The 26,353-nt window shown below is 35.7% G+C and overlaps 1 protein-coding gene across 1 annotated transcript in view; it reads left to right on the forward strand.

Annotated features, from left to right (window-relative positions):
• Nucleotides 1-26,353, forward strand: part of LOC105199559 — a 379,163-nt gene that overhangs the window by 70,973 nt on the left and 281,837 nt on the right. Inside the window, exon 2 of the mRNA XM_026134943.2 lies at nt 7,516-7,584. Within this exon, the coding sequence (XP_025990728.2) occupies nt 7,552-7,584 (33 nt within the window). The 5' untranslated portion in view covers nt 7,516-7,551. The remainder of the gene's footprint in view (nt 1-7,515; nt 7,585-26,353) is intronic.

A 26,353-nucleotide genomic window follows, 5' to 3' on the forward strand; every position in this document is an offset into this window, starting at 1 on the left:
TGAATATTCACGAGATTCGTATATTTTATACATCTGCCCGCGCATCGGTGTGGCACCGATATTTTAATTTTCGGCCATAAACTGCGAACCGCAGAAAAGAAAATTGCCGGGTTATTAATTCGTGTCCGCGCGGCAAAGTTGTCCGTCACGTTGTCAAACGCACCAACGGCCAACACACTTGAGTCAGTACGTATACATGGATTATTTTACGAATATAATTGATGATCGATGTACTCTCTCGCACGCGATGTGATTAGTGTTCCACCGGGACATTTATTTATCATTGACGCACGGAAATGTGGCAGGAGAACCTACATTATACAGAATAGTACAGAATATATTACAGAAAATACTACAGAATATATATGCTCTTATAATGTGTAATTATGCGATATGTCTTTCGGTTATCAAATATTTTACTTATTATTGATCTGCATATAATTTAATAACTCGATAAATTTTCTAGTATGCTCTTATTTGTAGATTTAAAATTTATTCTAGCTCTATTTTCAAGCTTTCCTCTTTCTCTTATGCACAAGTTAAATACGTATTCATACAAACACCGATCTTGCTGAAAAACAGATTTGAAAATAATCATAATAAATTATTGAGAAGATTAAATTAGACATTTAATCTTCTTATTGCTAAACTGCTAAAACTGTTTGCAGCAGTATTATTACGTTTGAGTGTTTTACATAATTCTTTTGATAGTCCAATATGGGATTATTTTCACTGTGTCTAACTAAATTTTTAAATACTGTAGTAAATTTGTTTTTTCTGTGTAGTAAATAAGGAAACATGTTGTGAAAGTTTATGGAAACGTAAAAATAAATTACCGAAATTTTTCCTCGCTACACTGTGCTTAAATAGGTAGGAAGATATTGCAACTGATGCTTTGACGCAAAGATCTTTGAGTCTTGATCGTAAATCTACCGAAATGGAATGCAAATCTAATTTTTAATAAAAATGCGAATAAATTTAGGTTGGCAGTTAATTAAGCGAATAATACAACAGTAGATTCTTGCTACATGATCTTGTTTAGCTATATGGGCTTCTCAGAGTAGAATAAAGAGGACCTTTTGCAAACTGCACTTGTTGGCGAATTTTTACTGTACATTTTTCTTCCGTACATTCAATGTTGACTTAAATTACAACCGTACACAACGCATTTCAGAGAAGATACGTGACTTGCCTCCGTCTATAAGTTGTTTCGCGAATATGAAATCAATTTTCGTTAGTGTAAATAAGAGTGCAATCGTTTATCACGATCTCGGAATTTAAACTTTAAGTGGTTAAGTAAAATTTCAAACTAATTTTCTCTTAAAGTTTGTGCGGAATTTGAGAAACGACGTCTCATTATCTCGAGTATTTAAGGCTTAATTTGCAAAATCATTTACATTTCCACGTTGTACCAGCTACGTTGAAGCGTTGAAACCTGAATACAAAACCTTATTTCTTTTATTCAGATTGCCTACGTATCTAGCCAAGAGAAATTTCGCTCTCCTAGAAACATCTTATTGTATATAAAATAGGTAAGCAACGGGAAAGAAAAAGCACGCGATGATAACGTCGTGTACTCTGGTTGAGAAATTTCATTCACCTCCTCGGGTATTGCGGCAACGTTCTTACGTACCTTAACGACCTTTCGAACAATGAAATTTACTATCTCTGTATAACGCATTTTTACAAGGGAAACCTTATCGTGACTCGGTTTCTTTTTATAATTTTTTTCTACATTTTTATAATTCTACATTTTGCATTACACTCTACAGCTCGTATGCAGTTTTCAAGAGAGAAATGCATGTGCAGATTTGTGCTTCAAGTTTTCTTGATGCAAAGTCGACATTGATGAGAATTGGTCTGCTTTGAAAACAATTATCCTTTAATTATTTATCTTACATGCGACTCCAAAAGAAGGTTTCCAATCATTCTTTTATAAAAATAACAAACGGACGCAGGTTTGATAACGAACAAAAGAACTAGTGTGTGTTGAACTAGTTGAACCATTTATAAAATATATAGGTGTTGGGCATTGTGGTATAATTGGGTTTACGATTTCCGAGCACTTTAATGTTACTTCTCATTTATGATCACCTATAAAGAAATAATATCATTCCCTTATTACTACTACTAATTTTACAAATAACGCAGCTGCGAGGTGCAAACTTGTGATCAATACTAATTCCATATTCGCAAGTGTACCTGCAGCCGTTTTAACAAAGAATAACAGCCAGTAAAGTTTAATAACTCTTAACAAACATTACGCTATAATTTTAAAACGAAACGTATGAAATCTTCACCTTTGTAATAGATGATTAGTTAATAAAACTTTGAATCTAGTTCGCACGTCCGCGTATTTTGTGTGCTTCCGACGATATCGTCGAAAGCGGAGCACTGTTTCCGCCGCACTAAAGTCTTTATATAGGAGGAAAGGGGGGAAGGAAGGGTTTGCATTGAATTTGGCGCGGTGCGTGTGATGCAGCCGGGCGAGGAAGTTCCTTTCAGAAAATAAATCTTCGGCGCAGTGGAAGTTTAATTTTATCGCCGTCACGGAGGTTCGCCGGCTTGGAGAAGGGCCGCCGAGTCTAAAAGGACCGGACTAAATTAAAAGAAAGGATCTGAATGAGACCACGGGTGCTGAAAGTAATCACTTTATCTGCAGCCGCCACTCCAACCCGCTGGCTAATCTGAGCCCGCGTTTTGGCTCGAATCGCCTGTTTGGCCCGTCCTTCCACGTTCGCGAGCCTCATTTCCATACTCATCTTCCCAGGTGATTCTCGAAAATCGCATGCGATCCTCCTCATGCCTCTCATGTGCCATAATCATACGCAGCTGGACGTTATTCCAATACTCGTGGTAACGAGATAAAACTCGGTCGCCCTATCTCGATTTTCACGATAACGCCCTCTTCTTCACAATATTACATATTAATCAGAGAAATAAAGATGTCTCTTTTCTTTTTAGTTGAATCTATGTTTTTGAATAAATAGAGAAACGGTATGTTTTTCTCGCAGTTTTTTTTCTAAACATTCTCTATATACGTGTGCTGCAACGAATAAATTTCGAAATTGTAAAGCCAAAACTGCACAGAATATTTCAATATTAGAGATTCCTGATCCACGAAATGGGGTCACAAACATTGCGATGTGGTCTGTATAATTTAGTTTGAGAAGCGAAAATATACACAAAGAACACCGGATTGAAAAATCCCACGTCCAAGATCAAATCCTGCCACCGTGTCCCTATATCTGCCAACGAAAGGCGCGTGACACAGTCTCTTTGATCGAGATTACAACTGGCGATTGAAAATCCAGAAAAATTTCTGCTATCTAACAGGTCAGATTAGGACTGCGTCGCGCCGTTGTGTAACGTGGAAGCTTCTAATGCGAATATGGCGATTTAAAATTTTCATCTCGTGTTATTTGTTCTACGTGGCAACGATTTAATGTAACGTATATCGCAAAATCAATCACGCATCATACAAAAATATCGACTCTGGAGGCAGCGCGGCAATCAGCTGTGTCCGGCAGGATATCCGGATTCGGCCATCTTACCCAACAAGAAAATGGCGTCTACGCGTAGATTAGGTTAGTGCGTATGTGTTTGACAGGTTTGACAACTAAACCGGTTAACCGCTGAGTACCGTTGAGCATATTAATTGCGATTATCGAGTGTGTTTTTTCGATATCGTGCCATAATGACAAGCAAGAGCGGCATTAGAGCGGCATTGGAGCTGCCATTTTGTTGTAGGTAACATGGCTGAAACCGGATATCCTTCCTGCCTCAATACTGTCATATGCTAATGCCACAGGTTAGCGATCTAGTTTAGTATAGATATCTGTGTGTAACGTATATCGCAAAATCAATCACGCATCATACAAAAATATCGACTCTGGAGGCAGCGCGGCAATCACTTTTGCATTAAATCGAACGTAATGGAACGCTTTGATGATAATACCGCGAGATCGTCGCAACCACGGCAGCCGATGGCGCAAATTTCGCAGATTTATTCCATCTCCCCTCAGTTAGACCGCAGACAATTTTCACCGCGCCCGAATAACCTGCGCGACCCTTACAGGCCGCCCCGTCAAACTTTAATTCGCGCGCGATCCGCGCTGGTTTTGAAAGGGACAGCGCCGGTTATAAATCTGGTTTGGACACATCCGATTATTGGTGGCGCGGCCACTGCTATTTGCGACGCTGCGCGAGATGATGCAGCGGTTCCTTGGTAAGAATTTATGAAGCAATACTAAGTTTGGCAGTGGCCCAATCGACCAACAAGTCTCGCAACACGGATAAACAAATGCGTGGAACGGCACTCGTGAGTTCTCGCTGTATTTCTCGATCGTCGCGTCGCGTCGCGTCGCAAGAAAGTGTAATTTCGGAATCTCGCGCACTCTAAACCGCCGCGGGATCTATAGATCATGCGAGAAGTGTCCAATTCTATCTGCGAAATCATCGAGATATTTCTCGCTTGCAACTTCCGCGAGTTTTATGGATCGCTTGCCGCGAGTTTTCGAGATTACGATATTAAGTTCTTCGATTTTCCTATGCTTGACGTATAGCATGTAACATCAAAATGTGAGAACTGATAATAAAAATGTGTTCTATTGTTTGACGAGACTTTAGAACGGATGTTGTCCAAACAAAATAAATAACATATCGAAGAAGTTTAGTGTAATATACTGGGGACGCTTTGGTAAACCAAATTAATTTAATAAAAATAAAACCCAATTCAAAATTTTACTTCATGTTTTTAATAATCTTTCATAGAACAAAATTTAAGTTTGATTTTAAATATATTTAATGTTGAATGATGTTGGGTGATCAATAGCATGTTCAATCATCTCTATTATGGAAAATAAATCAAATTTATTAACAATAAAACACAATTTAAAATTTTAATTAATATTTGTTAATAATCTTTCATAGAACAAAATTTAAATTTAATTTCAAAAATATTTAATATTGAATTTTGATGACTAATAGTTTTTAACCACATTTTTACTGTGGAAAATAAATCAATCAAATTTAATAAAAATAGAACACAATTTAAAATTTTAATTAATATTTCTAAAAATCTTTTATAGAACAAAATTCAAGTTTGATTTCAAATACATTTAATATTGATGTTTAATAGTTTTTAATTTTTACTATGAAAAATAAATCAAATTTAATTTTTAATCGATATTTTTAATAATCCTTCGTTGAACAAAAGTTTCAGTTTTAAAGATATTTAATGTTAAATTTTGAAGAGTGTTGAATTTTGATGAGTAACGGCTCTCAATCACATTTTTATTATGGAAAAATCGACTCCAAACTCGTCAAGATATAAAACCTTCCTACTGAATCCTACATTTTACGATAAATCCCATGAATGCGCAAGCACGTTTCCCGCAGATGCGTATCTAGGTGGAATGTATATGGTACCAGTCCCTTCTACACTCTCTTTCTCCCTCGTCGATTAAATTTCTTTTCGTTAAAATTGTAACGCGAGACAGGAGACAAATTTCAGAGAAAAAGTATGAATTTAGAAAACAATACAAATTCCATATAAAATGCAAAAAATTATATAATCACGTTTGCGCTAAAAGTTTTTTACAAATCTCATTTATAAAAGATTGCTCCGTTTTGCTTGTCATAGTGAAATTGGATTACGTTAACCGTTGTTCCGTATTAATCTTTAAAATGTAAATATAATTAACACAGAAGTTGTAAATATTCGCGGTAACAACAGAACGGCCGAATTTTATTTAAAAATGATAGTTTCATTTATTTGCATGTTTACAAACGAATAGCTTTATTTTTCTATTTTTCTTACAATATTTTTTCTGCAATTTGTATGCAATTTGTATGGGATATTTTAGTTTTAGCAAAAAAAAAAATTGTTTTGAAAATAAACGATCGATACTTTGCTTTAACAAACATTAACGCATTCTGCTGCAATGCACGGAACGAAAAGTTAAATGCTTTGTTTCCCAAATTGACGACGGAGTATCGCTAGCTTGAAAAATCTTGCATGCACGCTTGCATCCTTGCTATCCTGCATTTGCACAGAGACAGTTTCCTAGAGTGATGCTGAACATACCAGTTTCGAGAAACTGTAACTGACGTTGTTCCACTTCGCTTGCTCGTGCTCGGCCATTCGCGAGAGTACGCACACGCGTCGTATCACATACACGGTGTCGTGGTTACTCGAAGTCTTGAGAATATCGGCGGAAAATGTTTCGGAATAGTCCACAGTTTGACGTACGCCAGCGAGCTGTTTTTGCGGCGAATTGTTTCTACTAAGTTGACAGTGCGACATCGATAGAAACGTCTGGTGGCACGTAATAAATTTAAATAAAGCAGTGAAGTTGGTTTTCTTATTATCCCTCGAACATTAACCCTAAATATTTTAAAACATAAAAAAACCTCAGTAAAATTATGGAACAATATTGTGCAAAGTTATTGATTGACCAACTATTGTAAGACAAATTCTCTTAATACTATTTTTTTTTTGCCGTTTTTCTCAGAGCTTCTATAAGCAATGATGTTCAAATATTGGCAAACTACTCGCAAACGTAATTATAGAATCGATTTAATCATGCTCGCACAAAAAAAATATTGTCTTTCGCGACTGTCCGATCGAAATGCTCTTTCTGGTAGAAAACATCGGTGTGCACTCATCCGGCTGTATCCGATCGAGCGTATAAAAGTCCACAATGCGCCGGCACGTTAATCTTTACGGGTCAAACGCATAACGTCTCTGCCTTCGGCCGGAAATCACGCACGATACGCACACATCCAACTTTCAATAACTTCATGTAAAAATACGAATACGCTGGAAATTCTTTCTGGAAAGTTACAGGGAAACATATACATACACGGCAGTATATCACTGCGAACACGTAAAAGACACTCGCGTCCATATAATATTCGAACACGTACGATCGTATGCGAACGAAGCCTGTGTACGCGTCTGTAAAAATAACTAAGGCATATTTAACTTATAATTTAACTTTTTTTGTATGATATAGTCTTGTAATTGTTGAATGTCGATGAAAGATTTAATATTGTTAACCATTTATTTTTAGTTATAAATAGAAAATACAGATATGATAACGCCGAGTTATCTAATAATTGTTATATGCAATGAGGCAGTAAAGTAGAGAATAAAGTATTATCTCATTAAAATATTAATTACTGTTCTCGAAAGTTAAAACTTCATACAGCACAGCGTTGCAAAAACATTACAAAATATTGCAGCAATGTTTCAGCAACGTTGCAGAAATGGTAAAATGTCCGCTTCAGAAATATTAATACGTAATGTTGCAGCAACATTGTAGCAATGTTTTTGCTGTATGGGAGCATATATAAAGTGATACTTTATAAGATGAAAGTCTTATATTGGGTCTTCGTGACTGAACATCGTAATCTATGATGTTTTTGATTTATGCTGCACGATTGCAAAAATAATCTCGTTAGTTTGTTTTCTGAGAAGTGGTGATTAATTAAAATTTCAATATGTTCTAGGTGAATTGGAATCCGGATCTTTAGTACGGAAAGCAGATGCGCAACTTGTACGCCACGATCATCGCAAAGGTAAGAATAATTGTTATAAAAAATTTAGAATGATTAGTCCGATTTGTAATCTAATATAAATATAAATATTTTATTATTATCGTTTAAAAACGTACATTTTAATTTTGCAGAAATAATTTTGAGTCAAATTATTTCAATTGCTTATTTTTTTAAATATTTTTTTAGAGGAATGAGTTTACAGACTTAATTTATCTAAAACACATTCTTCGATATAATTGATATATAATTTTCAAATGTCATAATATTGGTTTTAAACGTGCATTAACTATATGCATTATCAACAATATGCAAATGTTAAGTTCTCATCAAACCGGTCTTGTAGGGAACTTGGGACAGTAACACGTCTCAAGGTATTAGATCGAGCTTACTCGACAGATTCAATTGGGCACACTTGCTGTACATGAGAATACCACTTAACGTCGCCTGCTATCCTTCCATCTTCGTGCACGTATTGACATGCGGTTAATCAAAGTGGTCTAGTACCATTGTGCCATTCGACAATACGATTACGTCGGATAATAATCGTATTTCAACAATCGCGCCATCGCCAAATTACTAGCTAATTAGCTCCGTAACATTTTAATTTCTGTTTTTACGAAAGATTTATTGTAATCCTATTTTTAATGCATTACAAAATTTTTTTTTTGAGATTTTCTTATCAGTAAAATATACCTTATTAAGGCGCTTACAGCTATAAGTCTTTTCTCTAAATTAAAAGTTAAAATGAGCCGATTGACGTTCAACACTAAATAAGGCCCACTTTTTATTACTTAAAAAGTTTTCCGTTTAGAATATTTTTAAAAGATATATTAGAGGATGTAGGTAAAGAGAGGCTAGGGAATTAAAATTAATAGCAATAACGCGCATCTGTTTAGTGTTACAAAAAATTTGTGATAAAGTTGTTATATGAAACGTTTTTATAAAAATTTAGCAAATTTATTAGCTTTGCATTATTTTATAGTTTATTATAACATCTTATTTAATTTTTTATTTATAAAAAACAAATAAATAAACGAATATATCGATTTTTTTTTAAAAAGTCTATTTTTTTAGATACAACGTACTTATTAAATAAGAATCACTTACATAGTCGCTTGTATATATTATTTATTTTCTTATGACGCTTGCATCACAAAATAACGATTTCTAATTCTGCTAATTTTTGAGAAGCTAAAATTACGTTCAAAAGATTTGATATTTTCAAAGATTAAAAGATTAAAGATAATTATGTTTAATAGAAATACATATCCTAACATATATTTCGTTTTTTTGATTATTAATTGTTTTAAAGCTGAAGTAGAAGAATGTTTGTTCTCTTGTTACTTTCGAGCTAATGCTAATTTATTTTTGATTTGGATCTTATTATGTTCATAAGCATTTAAGACCCAGTATTTAGACCAAAAGTTAAAAAAGAATTTTTATTTATTTACAAGTATTTTAAATAAAAGATATATTTTTGTGAGTAATTGAAATAAAGATTCTATTTTATTCATTATTTTAATCTTTTATATTATCGTTTATTTTAATATTTTCGTAACTAGAATTTTTAAAAGTTAAAATAAATTAAGTTGTCTGGGTTGGAAATATTTTTTGCAAATACGAGCGACGTTCTTATTAAATTATGTTGGTTTTATTCGGATCAGGTAGCTTATTGCTTAAATTGGGAATTTTAGAAAATGTGACTCTAAGTTTTGTATTATATTATACCAATGTAATACAATGAGCTATTTTTGCATTTATTTACAATAGTATTATGGAAGTCGTCGGCGTTATTTTGGTTGGTCACTATTTTTTGAAAATGTATCAACTGTTTGAAATCCAATTTAGCTCAATATATATATATACACATTCACTGGCTACTTCGCCAGTGAATATACACTTTGTATTCTTATCCCCTTTTTCCATTTGGACATTGAAATAAAATATCCTGAGCCGGAGAGACTTTGCATCAGCGATCATTGCACGCTCGAGCTGACGCCCTTCACGTTGCATTTCGGACAAGTTAAATTCCGCGTGCAGGCAATATATAAGAAGGTACATAAACTTAAGACACCCGCTCGCTGCTACTAGACGCTTTATATGTCATTTATTTTTTGGAATTACAACAAACACCTTATATATAAAATTTATTCTGAACAATATATTTTATAAACGGCGAGAAAAAGGATTATTTTTTAATGCGTATTTTATTTTTTATGACTCACTAATGATAAATAAACATGATTTTTATAAAGGCTTCTCCGCGAGAAGAAGAAACCGCCGGAAGATACGAGAAAAATATTTTTATCTCTTATTGTTTACGTTTGATCAGCCGGCCCGATCGATCGACATACTTATTTTTATGGATAATAATTATGCGGAGGGAGTTCAGCGAGTTTGAGTTTTTGCTAAATGCCGTCCGAGTTTATCGGATAAGAATGATGCGATAAAAGCCAGATGAACGGTTTATGCCGTCTTTCGTCTGGCGTTTCTTAAAGCGTAACCAACCAAGCGCATATCTCACCGCCAGTAGTATCCGAGGCAACGTATGTCGGCGGGGCTCCCCCGTAAACAAGAGCATCGCAATAAAATCTGCGCGAGTCTGGCGGAATTACTTCAGGTTCTTTTCATTCGACAGATTTTTTAGCAGAGATAACGTTTGGCAGAACTTTCTGGGATCTAGAGCAAGAAGAATACTAGTATTGCCGAGAGATTTCGTGATTGCGTTGATGTATCTCTTGGCCGTTTCAGTACAATGTTTTATAAAAGACAGGGGCTTGCCTACTAATACCAAGTTAATGCCAATACCAATCCATTCTAACTGCGCGGAACACCGTACAGCATAGAAAATAAGCTTTATCTGATACAATCAAGTAACAGCTGTTTACTTCTATCTCGAAAATTAAATGACGGTTACAAATTTGATAGAGGAATATATTTCCTCGCATTTTGGTAGATTTGCTTTTAGGTTGAATTGTTCGCAGATGTATAACACATTATATCCGAACAAAAACTTCAAAAAAATGAGTTTGTAGTGTAATAGGGCAATATTCGGCGAATAGGAATCTCTAAATGATTTACATTACGGAAGCACAATTGTTGTGCAGAAATGGAACAAATCTGACAAATTTTAATGGAGCTTATATTTACAACAAAAAAAAGGAGGGAACGAAATCGTTCTATTACGGTAGAAAAAATTGTAACATTGCATTTCGCTATATGGATTTTTCTCTTTTACCCATATTGCACTGTGTGAAAGTCTCTGTGCATGTTATTGCATATTAATGGAAGAATTTTATATGTTTTTTTTTCCGCGCGCTGTGCAGCGATTTTACGTACCCTCACGCGTGTACACCGTCGATTTTGCTGGTCCAACCAATCTGAATGCTGGTCGCTCGTGGTATCCTGCCCTTATGATGCCACAGTTATTGCATTACTGGGAACGAGCATTCCGCCGGATGCGGCTGCTTCGCACCACGTCATGGTAACGGTAGTCCGCCCGCTCCTCTCTCCCTGAAAGCCAATAATTTCCCTTGTTAATACATAGTTTGCGGGGACGTCTCTTTCCCATCGGCAACTTCATTTCGCGCGTCGGTATTAACTTCGGTAAATGAGGTGTAAGCAATCTATCTCGTTATCGCACCTCTACAAGGAATCTGAAGCACGTTCTGTCAAACGGCGTGTCAGAATTCAATTAACATTCATCGCGCGAATAATTGTCGGAGATAACATTTATGCACGCGTGCACGGTGTTCGAGAGTACGTCAATAATCTAACATAAATATTGCGCTATTGCGTATCTAAAATTTTAGTTGGCTTAAGGTCAGAAAATAATTTTATTTGGCGCATCAAAATTATTACGCGCGATGCTCGAGGATGATAATGTTGCTGCAAAAACTTTTGACATCCTAGAAATCAGTTTAAACTAGTCCAATAGGATAACTTCGAGATTTACGCCGAGCAGGGATTTATATGCAGAAGTAAAAAAAAAAAAAAAAAAAAATTAAAAAATTAGTTTTTTTACTCTTAGTATTAACGAAACCGTAGCGAGTCAAATCAATTAATCAATTATAATTGGCGCAGCGGTATATAATCTACGTAAAATGATTACTCTCTCTCTCTCTTTCTCTCTGTAGTATAAAAGACGTTAGTGATTATTTTGTAATACATAAGTGTAGAAAGATAGAGAAAGAATAGAGTGCACTAAAATACAAGATCTTAGCTTTTATATTCTTTGTTCAACTTGGTTATTCCTCTCACGAGTGGCCGTAATCTCTACCCCTTTGACGTATACGGTAAAATGCAAGGATTTTAAATGTTTGAAGTTTTTCTCTTTAAATACAAGAAGATAAATATTTTGTATTTCTAATTTTTTTTACAGTAGTAGATGGTCTGATGTTTTTATTGCTACAGTTCGTTTTTCTTAAAAACGTGGTAAAGTCTACTTGATACATTAAACTTTCTTTAGGTGCAGTGTACACTGGAGTTACCCTATAAATATTTTAATGGTCCAACACAATTAGTTTCAGATCTATATTTTAGCAGAATCACTCTTTCCATGTAAAAATATTGCATAGGCGCACGCAATTATTATTTATTATATATTAAATTGTTATAAATTATTAATAAGACGTCAAGTACCAAATTTGCAAATACTCAAGTCTTGATCGATCGTTGATAATACATCGCCGGAAGTAGCAGACTTAATAGCTTCCTGGTCATTGAATCGTCCATTATGTCCGTGCTAATCCAAGTTCTTGATCCGCTTAAATTATACCGCGATTGCATTTGCACCTCTGCAACCACGCAATGTAATAGGATTGCGAGCTGCACGTGCACACAGTGCCCGTATACCCCGTGAAAAGCGCAAGGAGGGGGAGGGGGGTGGTAGGGGGTGCCGTTGAACAAGTAGACATCACTTCCATTACCATTTATTCTTCGTACACGCGTAATTCCGCTCGGCACACCAAGTCGCGGATGTAACTGCGAGCGGTTTCATCCAATACGGGCGCGCTTAACAGACAGAAAATTTTAGCCATACGTATATATATTTGCGACGCCGCATATGCGATGGGTTTCTACGGGACGGGTATGCTTTCGAAAGAGAGAAGTCGGCTGGCGAATTGACATGGGAGAGAGATGAGGCAGGCTGAGGCAGCGGCTGCGGCGGGCGGCGGCGGTCCAGTGAGTTCGAGCTGTACTGTACAAGTACGGATTACGAAATAGATATGTACTAGGCTGTGTACACCTATGGATAACGAGCTTCCTCTCTTCCTTCGTTGCCAGTTACCACTAATGAGCTGCCGTTCTGTTTTCTATTCCTACATGCATAAAGGTCCTTCTCTCTTACCTTCTCTGCCTCTCTCTGCTCCTCTCTCTCTCTTTGCTGAGTTGCTGTCAGGATTCAGGCCAACCTCTCCTTCATATCGATGCTGAAACCTGTACAGATTGTACGCGCATCATACTACGCAGTTTAACATACACGCGCGCTTTGTTACGTGTATTCGCTCGCTGTTAGATCCGAAACAGTCGCTTATCGGACTCGGGGGGACCTTTGAAGCGTGCGATTTAGCATCGCTCGCAACATGGTACAAGCGGTGAAATAGAATTCGATATTTCTTCTAGACTGTACATGTTTAGTAAAAAACTAAGGGATCGATTCTGCAACTTTAACGATGTCGTTATGGTATCGTTGCGTAGCTATTACATGATACAAGAAATCTACGCAACAATACCATAACGACATCGTTAAGATTATGCAGAATAGATCCTTAAGTTTCGGAATATTTACGAATTTAATTTCGATGAAATGAGTACGTAATGAAATTCCTTAGTTAATAGAAGAGCTGGTCTCTTGTGAAAAAGACACTCAACTAGGCGTTGGCGGTCCGAAATGACACTCAAATTGAGCGTTAACCTGAAGTTGGAAGTTTAATTGGGAGTTAACTTGATTTGAGTATTATTTTGGACCGCTAACGTTGGATGTATTTTTTGTAAGCGATATTTTGAGAATGATCGATTCGACGTCTCGTTATCGCGATATTTAACATTGAAAATTAAACAAAAATTTCATGCAAGCTAGAGAATCGATAATAATTTAGGTAACTGCACTTTATACGGTCTAGTACCCAATATGTCTTACTTGCTGAATTGAACAAATAACGCTAGTATGTTGTACAGGCTATCAACGTAACTTGTTTACAGTTAGTCGTTCAGTTTGTGTATTCTGTTGTTGATAATGAGGTCGAAAGTAAAAGTTTCTTGATTATGTTCCTCATAATCTAATATTTCGTGCGAAAATTACTGCTTTCTATAAAGTGATGGCTATTAATTTCCGCAGTTCGTATTATGGTAGCTCTATATTTATACTTTACAACGCTGTATTTACATTATATTTTTTCGTTATAATGTTCTGCTTATAACCAAAGAAAAAAGCTTTTTTTAAGGTAGAACTAATATGGCTTAGATCCATAATGAGTGCACACATTGATTGTTATGTTTTTTCGGTACTTTTGTTACTTCAGATCGTAAATTTTAATCCATATACTAAACGATTTATAAGCCAGGATAATAAAAAAGTCAAGATAAGTCAGTCGTTTACTTAATACTTAATAGATTGTTGATGAAAATAGTTCTTTGCGTACTTTTATGTCAATATGTCAATAAATATTTCAATGTATTACTAAAATTAATAAATGTAACTTTGGGTTACTTTATTATATATTTATAAAACACTTTTTGTGAAAAAGAGAAAAACATATAATTAAGCTACATTGAGTATACAAGTAACCAATCTACTTTTTTTTAAAAATCTTTACGACATCCACATAAATAAATTTGAAATTGTCCCATATTTTAAATTAATGTTTTGAAATGTTTTCTACTTGGAATGTGGCTGTCAGTTTATTTTGAACTCGGCAAAAAAATGAGAAAATATCGCAAAGCTTAGGTAAGCCATATAAGAATACATTTATCTTGTATACATTTAAGATTTCGCGGAATGAAAATTAATTGTGAATTTGTTAATTCATCGTGCAGAGAAAGTGCGAAAATATTTCGAACACATAATATATCACATTTTATTACGTGTTATTGATTGCGTAAAATGAATTACATATTTTAAAGGATTATACGCATTCCTCGTCTATAATTCTGTAAAATATTTATGAATTTTATCAAGCATTAACCGTGATTTTGGCGAATTTATGGCACGCGATTTCCTTCAATGATTAATTTGAGATAGATATTTAAAGCGGAGTCGCGATTAATAAAACAACTTGTTGTTAAAAATGCATGAATTTTACGGTAAATATTTGGCGTAGTTCAACACGTAGCGCTTTATTATTCAAACAATGCTTATCGGATGAATGCTTCCGTTGTATGTATATCGCGCTTATTAAAATCTGCGCAACCTAAAAATATTCTCGTCAGTAGGATATTTACAAAACCTCGCACCCGATAGAGATGCCTCGTACGATAAAGAGAGATTTTGCAACGCAAACGGGACTGTCTAGGAAAGACATTAGTGATACGCATAGAAATGCTTAACTATTTCCCGCTCTTTCACTTTTTTTTTTATTAGAAAATTCCACGACGCAATTCTTGCAACATTTCCGTTCGCCATAGCGCGTTACATTACTTACACGTCGGTACATCGGCATTCAAACGTAAGGGAAAAAGAAACGAATATATAAGGGCGAATGAGGGAGAAAAGAGCTGGAGGATAGTTGCACACACACACGTTACTTTAACGTATGTCTTAAGCGGTAAACGAGAACGCTTGCCGTCGCAGCTGCTTCAATTTCAAAGGCGCATCGCGACCATTCAAGCGTTTCAGCAGCTTGCTGCAACGAAGACGGTGTTAATTACTCGGCGCGAGCGGAAAACAGCCGTGAAAATCGCACGAGAAACGTGGCTGGCGCCGAGTGGCGAGCAAATTTGTCGACGCTCGCACGCTTTTCGAATATCGTACGGAATTTTGCGAACTGCCGCCAGTGTAATCAGCAATATAATCGAGAATAACGAGCAACATCCTTGTTGGAGAATTTAAATTAATTTCTTAAATTAATATCATAATTTTCGCATTGCGAGATCTTAATTGCTAATAAGAAGAAATTTAATGACGTCTTATTCACAATCGTGATATCTTCTTCGTCGTTTGTACAAATTAGTAATAATTGAAATTTTCTTTTAATTTTGTTGATTGTGTAATTGAAACTAGCAAGAATAATTAAGAAAGTACGTTAATAAATATGCTCAGAATTTTATGAAATTTTTGTTAAAGTTTGTGCGTCGTTTCTCTAACAATTTTTCTTATCGCATCTTATTTTACAGAATTTTTGTTTACGTGAATCTATACAGAGAAATACACAATTTTCCAGTAACATAATATAATTAGGCTCTTGATTATAAATTAATAATTTTATCTTTCGATTATTTTCAATTTTCAGAAAACGTTACATTTTTATTCATTTTCTTCTTCACAATTGTCGATATTATTCGCAGATATTGGAAATATCACGTCACGTAATAGGAATTTTACGTAATATAAATTGTGCAGTTGAATTTAATAATCCATTTGTTGGATTCACGATAATTATGTCGACAGTGCATGGAATATCTGATTTGGCGTTGGGCCAAGGACTTTATTATTAACTGTAACATTGGATTTATACGCTGGCTGATAAAGGAAGGCATAGCGGCATCGATTAACTGCCGTTTTTGCATTGTTATGCCACTGATATGCTTCCGTTTAAATGATTAATGACGTTGTTCTTTAAACAAGTTTTATTATCGACGCGAATAAAATGTGATACCGATCGCAATTGCAAATCACTCAAACAGCGTTTGACGGTAGAAATGTAATAACATGTACCATGGTATACCCGTATTTTTATGCGAGCATTAATTATATATATATATATATATATATATATATATATATATATACACACATACACATATATATTTAACGGGAACAAAGATTAAATTCCTCTCTAAAAAGCGGTTACTAAAATCAAGCCGAGGCGGCGCGGCGTATTGAAACGTAACGATGCGAGAGATCGCAGCATTCGCCTTTGATTGTTCCCGTCCGACATAATTGTATTATAATAAGCGAGATTTGGTCGTTCGGGAGACGCAGACAGTTATAAATAAATAATTCGCTTCTTTGTAGAAGAAAGTTATCTCTTTTTATTCTTACAGTCTTGCAGCTCGTTAAGAGTATCTGAAATCTCATTATAAATGTACGTTTGACAGATTCAGTAATAATAATTTTATTCCCTTCGACGATAGAAGTTTCCCCAACTGGACCATTCAGGTTTTCCGTATTATTTATCATTTCGGCATTCATTTATTTACTTCATTCCGGGATTATGCGGCAATAAGTCGAGAGAAAAATGCCTATTACATTATTCGTACGTAGAGGTGGATCACGGAAATGGAGCGAAGCACACTTTTTGGGATGGAAGAGGAGATGGGAAGAGGAGGTCTCTCAGGGGGAAAAATTGAATGTTTTAATGCGATTTACCTCGAAGGCACTCGCCGTTTCTCGCAATGCGCTAAAGTGTATACAATTTCACTATTTATTTTTAATCCTTCAATTAGACGCGCTTGCCTCGGTCGCTCATCTTCATCGCAGAAGCCTCTCTTCATCAAGATAGAGATTCCCTCGATTGTCTCTAATAACGCATAAATTTAGTGTAAAATGTGAATCGGAGCACCAGGATTATTGCAGTAATTACGACCGGTAATGGAATACCTTGGTTCTGCCGGCGGGCGAGCATAATTATTCGCAGATTGTCTGTGACTGGACCCGGTACTTTATCGTTCGTTGTTGACTTTGGCGACTGCCGTGCGACCGAATTCGCGTGCTCTATCCAATATAGGTGGCTTGCGCGATGCTCTAGATGCACCTAGCGGCGATCGATATGCGCTAGCTCTCTCTCTCTCTCTCTCTCTCTCTCTCTCTCGCACAATGTTGTCGCGGAAAGCGCGAACTTACGCGCGGCGTGGCGCGCGCTCCGTATACACAATCGCGCTAATAACGTTACGCGTCACAGTCGCGAAAACTTTCATCAATAACCGGTAACGTAACACGCGGCACTCGCTTCGGCGAAGCCGCTCCTTCGAACAATAACGTCGTAGCGCCCGCGAGAATCTAAGGAGAAATTCCGTTTTCTCGACGGTGGAAGCTCTCCGGTTCGCGCTCCCTTTGTCTTCGAAGGTAAAGCGCGAAAGTATAACACGTCGCTATTGAAACGACGTTCGCGCCTTGCTGCCAATGCGCCCCGTAATCGATAACATGCAGATGTTTCGGTAAACGAAATGCGTTGCCTTTTGATAAGAGGCAAAAGAAGCGGGGTGCGCCAACCGCGCGCTTTACATTGGCGCAATTTATTCCGGTAGTTATTCACGTTTATTATTTATTTGCTTCCTGCGCAACTTTGCCTCTTTTATCGCGTACCCAGAGGCGACTCAGAAGCCTCGGAGCCGGGAGGTTTTTGGACTGCGTTACGAACGGAGAAGTCAGCGTTAAATTTATAAGGAACACGTTTATTCAGACGGCGTACGTTGGTAGCGCCATTTCTTGGATCAACTTTATATATCTGGATCGGTGCTACAATGAAAATGCAACATGCACTTTAGTTATCTACTCGAATCGTAAATAGATTCAACGAGTGACGATTGAATTTTTTTTGCAAGTCTTATATGAAACTATGTAACTCATTTTTTTTTAGAATATATTAAAGAGAATCATTAGAGAGAATTTTCGAGTTTTGTTTAAAGATTCAAATTGTATTTGAATCTTTATGCTTAATGTGAAACTGTGAAAGGAATCAACAAAATTTAAATCGGGAATTTTTAAATATTGTGCACAGCAAATCTTGAAATTTGCGAATCATAATGTTATAGCAAGAAAATTTAAATAAAATATAAAGCAGAAGAGGTTGTGACTACTGTGGACATTACGGCTGTTTTTTATTATCTTAGTTATTGGGTGATGAATTTTAACAATTGCTTATGGAATTATTCGTTTAGTAGCCTGTTGTATTTAATATGTCAATACACCATAGTTAACAATAGTTATAAGGCATTTTTATTTTTAAGTACTTTGAAATATTTAATAAATAAATTATTTTTATTGCAAACTCTTTATAAAATAGAGTTCTTTGCAGTCTTTTTGTAGTCTTTTTTTTAGGATATACTTGGCCTATTTAGTTGATTTCATGCTCCTTTTTTATCAGTAAATTTTGGACTGAAATAAATTTTTCTTACAAACACAGATAGGGTTTTTTGTGTTTTTTTGTAAGTTCTGTTTTGTTAGATTTAGTTTACGTCGAACGGTCTCTCACGTGAAACAGTCCAAAAACACGAACCAACGAGATTTTTTTATACACTTAATAATGCGACGTTACCGCGACGCTTGATGAAATGAAAATGGGTGCTATATTATCTTCTTCTCTAACAGTTATTTGTAAATTTTCATTTCAAGCAGTAGCTTTTCAGATACAAGGACTTAGAGCAAGTCAATCAGAGATTACGTTTAGACGATCATTTATGCGGTCACTAATAATATCACGCGCGATTCATGGACTTGCAACTATTCAAATGTGATTAGTGATTGGCCAATTTTAAACTCTTACATGTCAAAAACTATTGTTTGAAATAAAAATTTATAAATACTTATTTTAATTGATTTTTTGACTTTCTTGCTATATTATTTCGATTTGTCAATGTCGGGATGCTCTGCGTATAATGTAAGACACTCGTGTGAATATTAACATTATTATCTTGTAATATAATTGCTATGGAATATCTTATAATAATCGTTATTATTTTGTTATAAAAAAAAGGGAATTGTTAGGATATATTCTTCTAGTAAAAAGCTGCAGTTTATTGTGTAATTAGTTTATTTTTCGCGATGCTCCTGTTTATCATTTATTTGTTCCTTGAGCGTTTACGTTCAGAGACAACTCGCGAGAATAAAAGATTTTTCCATAAAGAGGAAAAAAATCAATTTAAAATTCAGAAAGAGAGGAATATGTTTATTTCAATAGAATATACAACGTAACTCTAGTAGCATTGGCTTTGTGAGATAAAGGATGCTTTTTATATATAGGATGCTGTAAAATTTCGCTTTTTAGAAGTAAAGTACACACAATGAGTGATATGCAGATGTCTCAATAAACGTTATTATTATGCTATTGAAGAACAAGAACGAAAAGAAACAGGATGCATTTTCACGATGTTACAATCTGTTTCGCTCGTTATATATATATATACACACACACACACACACACACACACACACACACACACACACACACACACACATATATATATATACATATATCATTTTATTTGCCTCGTATACGCATTTTTATTCTATATTTGCATTATTTTGTCTTTACTCCGTGCTCAGAGATGCTTTAACATGCGATATTTTTTACATTATATGCAGAAATGCATTAATACGGGATGATGAGAAATGTTAATGGTTAATTTATATTAAAATAGCACGCGAAAGTAATATATCGTTGGCTTTTTAGAATGGAAAACGTATTAGAATTACTCATGAGAGGAGTTTCGATGTTCACATCAGTGCTTTTCAGTAATCCGTACTATTTAGAGAAGCTTCGGTCATATTTGAATTATTGAAGAGCGAGAGATATACGCGCATTTTGCACTTTATTCAGCAATTTATTCAGTTCTTTACTAAGCGCATCTCTCGCGTTTATTATTTACTTGCATCTTGCGCATTTCTACCTTCTTCATTCCTCGCTCAAACACGTTTCTCGGGAACATGATCTCGCGGGTTGGTTGGGAGATTTTTGGAATGCACCGCGGAAATCAATGTTAAATTTGCAAGGGGCACGTTTATTTTAACGGCCTGCGTAAGTAGCGGCACCAGCTCTCCAGAATAGGAGACGCCCCGTAGCTTTATAATGACACTAATTGCACCGCCTAGCGCTCGCTAGTACAAATAAAGGGAGGGGAAAAAAACGACGGCGGACAAAAATTTAATTACGGCGACCTTGTTTAGTGCTGGCGACTGTCGGGGAGAACGTCGGAGCAAGCTTGAGCATCGGGGTAGGAAACTGAAACGCGTTGTCGCTGTTGGTGTCGTTCTTACCCTTTCTAACCGTACATTTTTCTTGGAGAAGTAAAATTATTTTTGTGGTTTAAAGCGTAACATTAACCATCCGTTAAGTATGGTAATTTTTGATTCTGTAGAGAAGGTTGAATAAAATTTTTACTAATTAATTTTGCATTATTATGTTTTACACATTTCTTGCGAGCACGTAGATTTACGAACATATGATTTAATTATTTAATATATAACAATTTTTTATTTTATAATACTTTTATAAAATTTAAAAAATGTTATATATTCTTATTTATATAAAATTATTAAAATTGTATAACATTTTTTATAAAATTTAGAAATTTTATATATTTTAATTTACATAATAATTCAATCATATACTCATAAACTTATGTATTTGCAAAAAATACATACAATATGTTTTAAAAAAATTAATTAGTAAAAATTTTATTTAATCTTTACAGAATAAAAAAAATTACCATAGTTAACGGATAGTTAATGTTTTGTTTTGGACCGCAACAATAATTTTACTTCTCCAAGCAAAATGTATACGGTCGGAAAGAGTAAGAACGACACCAACAACGCGTGTTTCAGTATTTTCTTTTTTTTGTAGAAAGAATTTAGCGCTGTATTCTGTATTCTTTTTTTTAATACATCTATTATATTTTGAAGAGAAATGTATTTGGTTATTTTTTTCTGTTGCTCTGCATCATCTATTGCTGAGACGTCATCTATTAAATTAAAAGAGCGTAATTTGTTGATAAAATGTTTACGCGCAATTTTTAGTTGTGAATTTCAACCTTATAAGCGCTACATATTTAATATTAAATAATATTCCTAAAATATTATTTAGTGTTAATAAAAAGTTATATGTTCACTCTTGATAATATTATACGAATATTATATGAGAAGTAAATGTGTTCTTCAATAATTATTGGGAACATTATAACTTTTAAATGTAATAATTACAAAGTTTATGAACATTTTATGCATAATAATTAACATTGATTTTTGAACAAAAATAATATTCGTATGACATTCTAGGAATATTGTAGCGCTTATAAGAAAATCTTTAAAATTATGAATTAAGGTATTTAATGTCGAAAAGTAGAAATTCGTCAAAGGCAGAATTCTCGGGTTAAGTGTTTCCTAAATAGATTCTGAAATCCTCGCGAGAATGAACTCCTGCCCTTGGTTAGATACGTTTCTTGGTGCAGCCTGTATACGCGTTACACGTGCACACCTATCTCGGGCTTCGCGGATCATGTATCACGAAGTTACGTGTCTGGGCTTTCGCGGAATCGAGTTTGTGTACGTGTCAACGTAATAATGCATTTTCGTATACAGCGGATGCATGACACGCCACGGGAAGAAGGGCGGGGCCGGGGCCGTCGAGATGTGGCAACTAACCGGGAAAGGATGCATGCGTGAATCCGTGTGGCGACAGAGAGGAACGAAGAGGGCTGGGGCGAGTGAAAAGAGTATGAAAGGGTGCACGGAGTTTCCGGTGCGCCGAAAGGCAGAGCTAAAGAGGGTGCCGGAGGGACGAAGCGACTACTTGCAGCAGTCAAAGCAGGATAAACTATCGGTCTGTATCAGTGCATGAAGCGGGCCCATAACTTTATTTTACCCTCCCGGGGTTATATGTAGATTTATTGGTCGGACGTTGGACACGCTATTTCGGCGTTATTTATGGCCACGTCACGGTGCTGCGCGGCGCAGTAAAGTTGCAGAATGCACCGGCGCATGTATAGGAAGTATCGAAAAGAGTGTAACGGCTTATCCCGCCGAAGCCAGTTTTGTTGCCACCCGGCGTGTAAAATCTATTTATTGCGGTGGGCATGTGATCTCCCGTGTCGTAAGCAATCCGTAAAGCCGCGCCGTTATCCTCAACGCGCGTTACGATTGTACACGATTATTTCACCGCCGGTAGTAATCTATAGTTATCTTCACGACTACACACCCTTCCAGTGGACGTCGATTTTAACGGATGTCGATTAGAAGGTTCTTATATCGATTTAAATGATAGTTTGCTGACCCGGAAACTAGCCACGTCTAAATATATCACGGTAATGGAACGACTCTTACTGGTCGATTAATCACATTAATAGAGAGATATTTTCTCATATCCGATATGTCGATATGAGTTCAAATCATATCCAATAAAATTAATTGGTTTCTGATCCACCATCGGGACAGATTACTTTGAGTTAGCCGAATGAACGTCATTGGAGCGTCCGTCTGATTATATTTACAATTTACAATTTGCTAATAAACGCGTTGACCTATCGTAGTTAATTATTATACCCTCGGAACTAATGATTATGCCTCGTGATTATCTATTTACAAGTTAAACCCCGAGGTACTCCAGTGAAATAATAATAATAATAATAATAATAATGTTGGCGCATGAGAATATATTACACATTAGCTTGATCATGAATAGAAAAATGGGGAGACTGTTAAATTCACGAATGAAACCGGTTAAAAAAAAAATTGGATAATTCTTCGGTTTATGTTAAATGCGGTCGATGTTAATGAGGAGGCGCGGGAAATAAAGATTTGTCGTTATTATCGCGCGGCGTATCTCGAACGAGATTTTCGCAGAGGAATGCTATTGGAACAGTCATGGGGATCATTGCACTATGCCGACTCAATTAGGGAATACTTCGTGGTTTTCTGTCTGCATTTCCATGCAGAGTGTCCTAATTTGCGGATTAAATCTCGACCGCAGTCCTTTTGTCAAGAATATTGAATTATCGCCGTACACAAGAATTTGCTCGACTGCAATTTTCCAAACTTGAAAATTTAAAAAGTTATGAAACTTTGATAATACATAAAGATTATTTTAATATGTAATAGTAATAAACTACTTCTCTTTGTTTTGCTGACCCAATTAACACTTTGCAGGGATAAATTTAATTTCAGATGGTTGGCCTTTTTTTAATTTTTATTTTATTACTTACGAATAAAAGCAGATGAAACGAAGTTTTGCGAAGAAAATTTGTTTCTTTCAATGGGATTTATCGATTAAAAATCTTACCAATTGTTTAAAAAATTGTAAAAAATTATATAAACAAGAGCAAGATGAATATATTTGATATTCTGATTAAGAAACATGGTAGTGCTTCTTGCAAAATAAAGGTCTCACAGAGACCGTCCGTGTCTATTTACGAGTCTGCGACTTGGGAAATTTGTGAGCAAGCGGCAGAGTAGTGATAGAGTTACTAACTTTATTCGCTTATAATTATTAATAAACGCTTTTTCAAAATGTTTTGAATAAAAGTTTCATGTTTTTTTTTCGGATAGAATTGGATTCTGTAATAAAAAATGAAAATTCTATTTAAAAAATGGAATTGTCAGTTTTACCGATAAGTAGTTCATTATCTATGAAATAACCGATATCTCTATCTTATGACCTACTTCAAGCATATTTTTAACGTAGAACATTTTCTCGTTTGATGTGTATTTTTTGAAATATTTATACTTATCATTATAAATAAACCATCCTCGAAATATAATTGTTGTACCACAGACAGCGCTTGTGTTTATTTTATCTGTATCTCAAGAATGAAAAATCAAACCAAAATGGGATAAATGTATGTTCAAACTAAAAATTTATATTTTTGTATTAACGAAATTTGAAAAAAAAATTTTGAAACCAGTGTTATATTTTAAGAATTATTGTTTTTAACGTTTTGACTTTATCTTTCTCAAAATTGTGACGTGATAAACAACTTTGGTCGTATTCAGCAGGTGAAAATACATTAGAAATTGCTATTCGCATTCCTGTAACAAACTTTCGTAAGCCGATGCTATTATTTCTAAAGGTGTTTGATTTATTTTTGTCCAGTGCAAAACGTAATAATAAATAATAAATTTTTTACAAAAAAATGAGCACAATTTTTTTATTTTTTTATTTTTTTTATTTAAATACTACGATTTTCCTGTATCTAATAATCTGTTTGCTTTGGTAATAAGTGCTTATAATAACAATTCAATTTGTTGAATGGTATGTGATTTATTTTATCTAGTAAATCTCTCTCGGATCAAAAGAAATAAATTTTCTCTATGAAATGTTGTTGGTGCGTAATAAAATGAAAACGAAAAATGGACCACAAATCTTCAGAGGTTGATTATACCCTCATAGGGCGAATTCAGACAGCAAAAAAATAGTTCATTACATATCAGGATGCTCTTTATGTATTATCCAATTTTCATAACTTTCGCGTTGGGAACTTTTCCTTCTTAGTATTCAATAAATATAATAAGATAATGGCGGAGGAAACAATGAAACCGAGTGGTTCTTTGCAACATTCTTCTACATACATGCGAATGAAATATTACTTAGCAGGGGCCAGAAAAACTAAGAAAGAGAGAGAGAGAGAGAGAGAGAGAGAGAGAGAGAGAGAGAGAGAGAGAGAGAGAGAGGGAGAAAGAACACAGAAAGATATTTTTTCGCATTCGCGTACGTTTCGCCGTTCGTTCGGTGTACCCAGTATCCCTCGCCTTCTTTCTCTCTCTCTCCTGCTGCCTTTTTCGTCTTATATTCCTTCTCATGCGTATCTACGGAAGAAACCCGTCTCTCGAGGCGCCTTAACCCTTGACTACCGGGGCGTAAACACGAGGGAACGGAAGTCGTTACCCGAACCAATATTTCCGTATGCCGTTCTTAAAAATCGATCCTTCGCTCGAGACGTTCCCGATCAGTCCCTTCCGCGTGTAGACTTTGACGTGTATTTTTACCTATCCGAGCGCATCGATCGAAGCGGGCCCCCCCAAGCTTTGAACATCTCGCGATCGCTCTATCGGTTCGGATGGGCGATGCATGTACGTTCTTAATTCGGTTGACGGCCGTTCGCCGGAAATAAGCAGAGCCCGGTCTGGAAGTAAATAATACTGAAAACTTCAAACCCCGCGAGGAATACTGGATAACACAATAAGCGCGAGAATACGCTCGAATTTACGTTTCGTGAGGTATGGCGAACACGATAGCGCCGATGTATCCTAAACAATTGGACAGCTGCGCAATCAACATGTGGAAGGAGTAAATAGTTTCATTGCCCGCGCGATAAAGCAATAACTCAATTCAATAACGAGGCGATGACGGTAATCAGGAAGAAGCTTGGATGAAAAATATTTTATGAGTTCTCGCGAAGAATCGTAACGGCGGCAATTCCGACTGACTAGAAATACTGCCGCGCGTTCTCATCGGCATCCGCCTCCTTCGTTCCGTCTCGGCGTCGATCGGCAAGGTGGCAATCGCATGATAATCAGCGTCGCATCGTTATTGGAAATCCGATTTCCTTGCCAAATTGTACTCCGAATCGATTTGCCGGGGGACCAATGGGAATTTTCTTCACGTACCGTGCGTTATATACTTCCACGTACCTGAGCTTAACACTCGGGATTGTGCCTGTGTGGCAACTCTCAGTGCCTCTCATACGATTCTGCGCAAGTTTAGACGCTTATCCGCGATGTAGCTTATTCGCATTCAACATTTAACGCCAGGCGTGACGGATTTTCTTCAAAACCTCGCAAATACATATATATAAATAAAACCCCCACATTTAAGCAGTTGCAATTAGCGTCAAGCGCGAAACGCGAAGCGCTCAAGTAACGAAGTTGTTCGAGATGAGCGAAATGTGCCAAATTCATGTTTACATTTCAATTACATGTATA

This window comes from Solenopsis invicta, chromosome 16 (genome assembly GCF_016802725.1).
Source record: "Solenopsis invicta isolate M01_SB chromosome 16, UNIL_Sinv_3.0, whole genome shotgun sequence".
Lineage (NCBI taxonomy): Eukaryota > Metazoa > Arthropoda > Insecta > Hymenoptera > Formicidae > Solenopsis > Solenopsis invicta.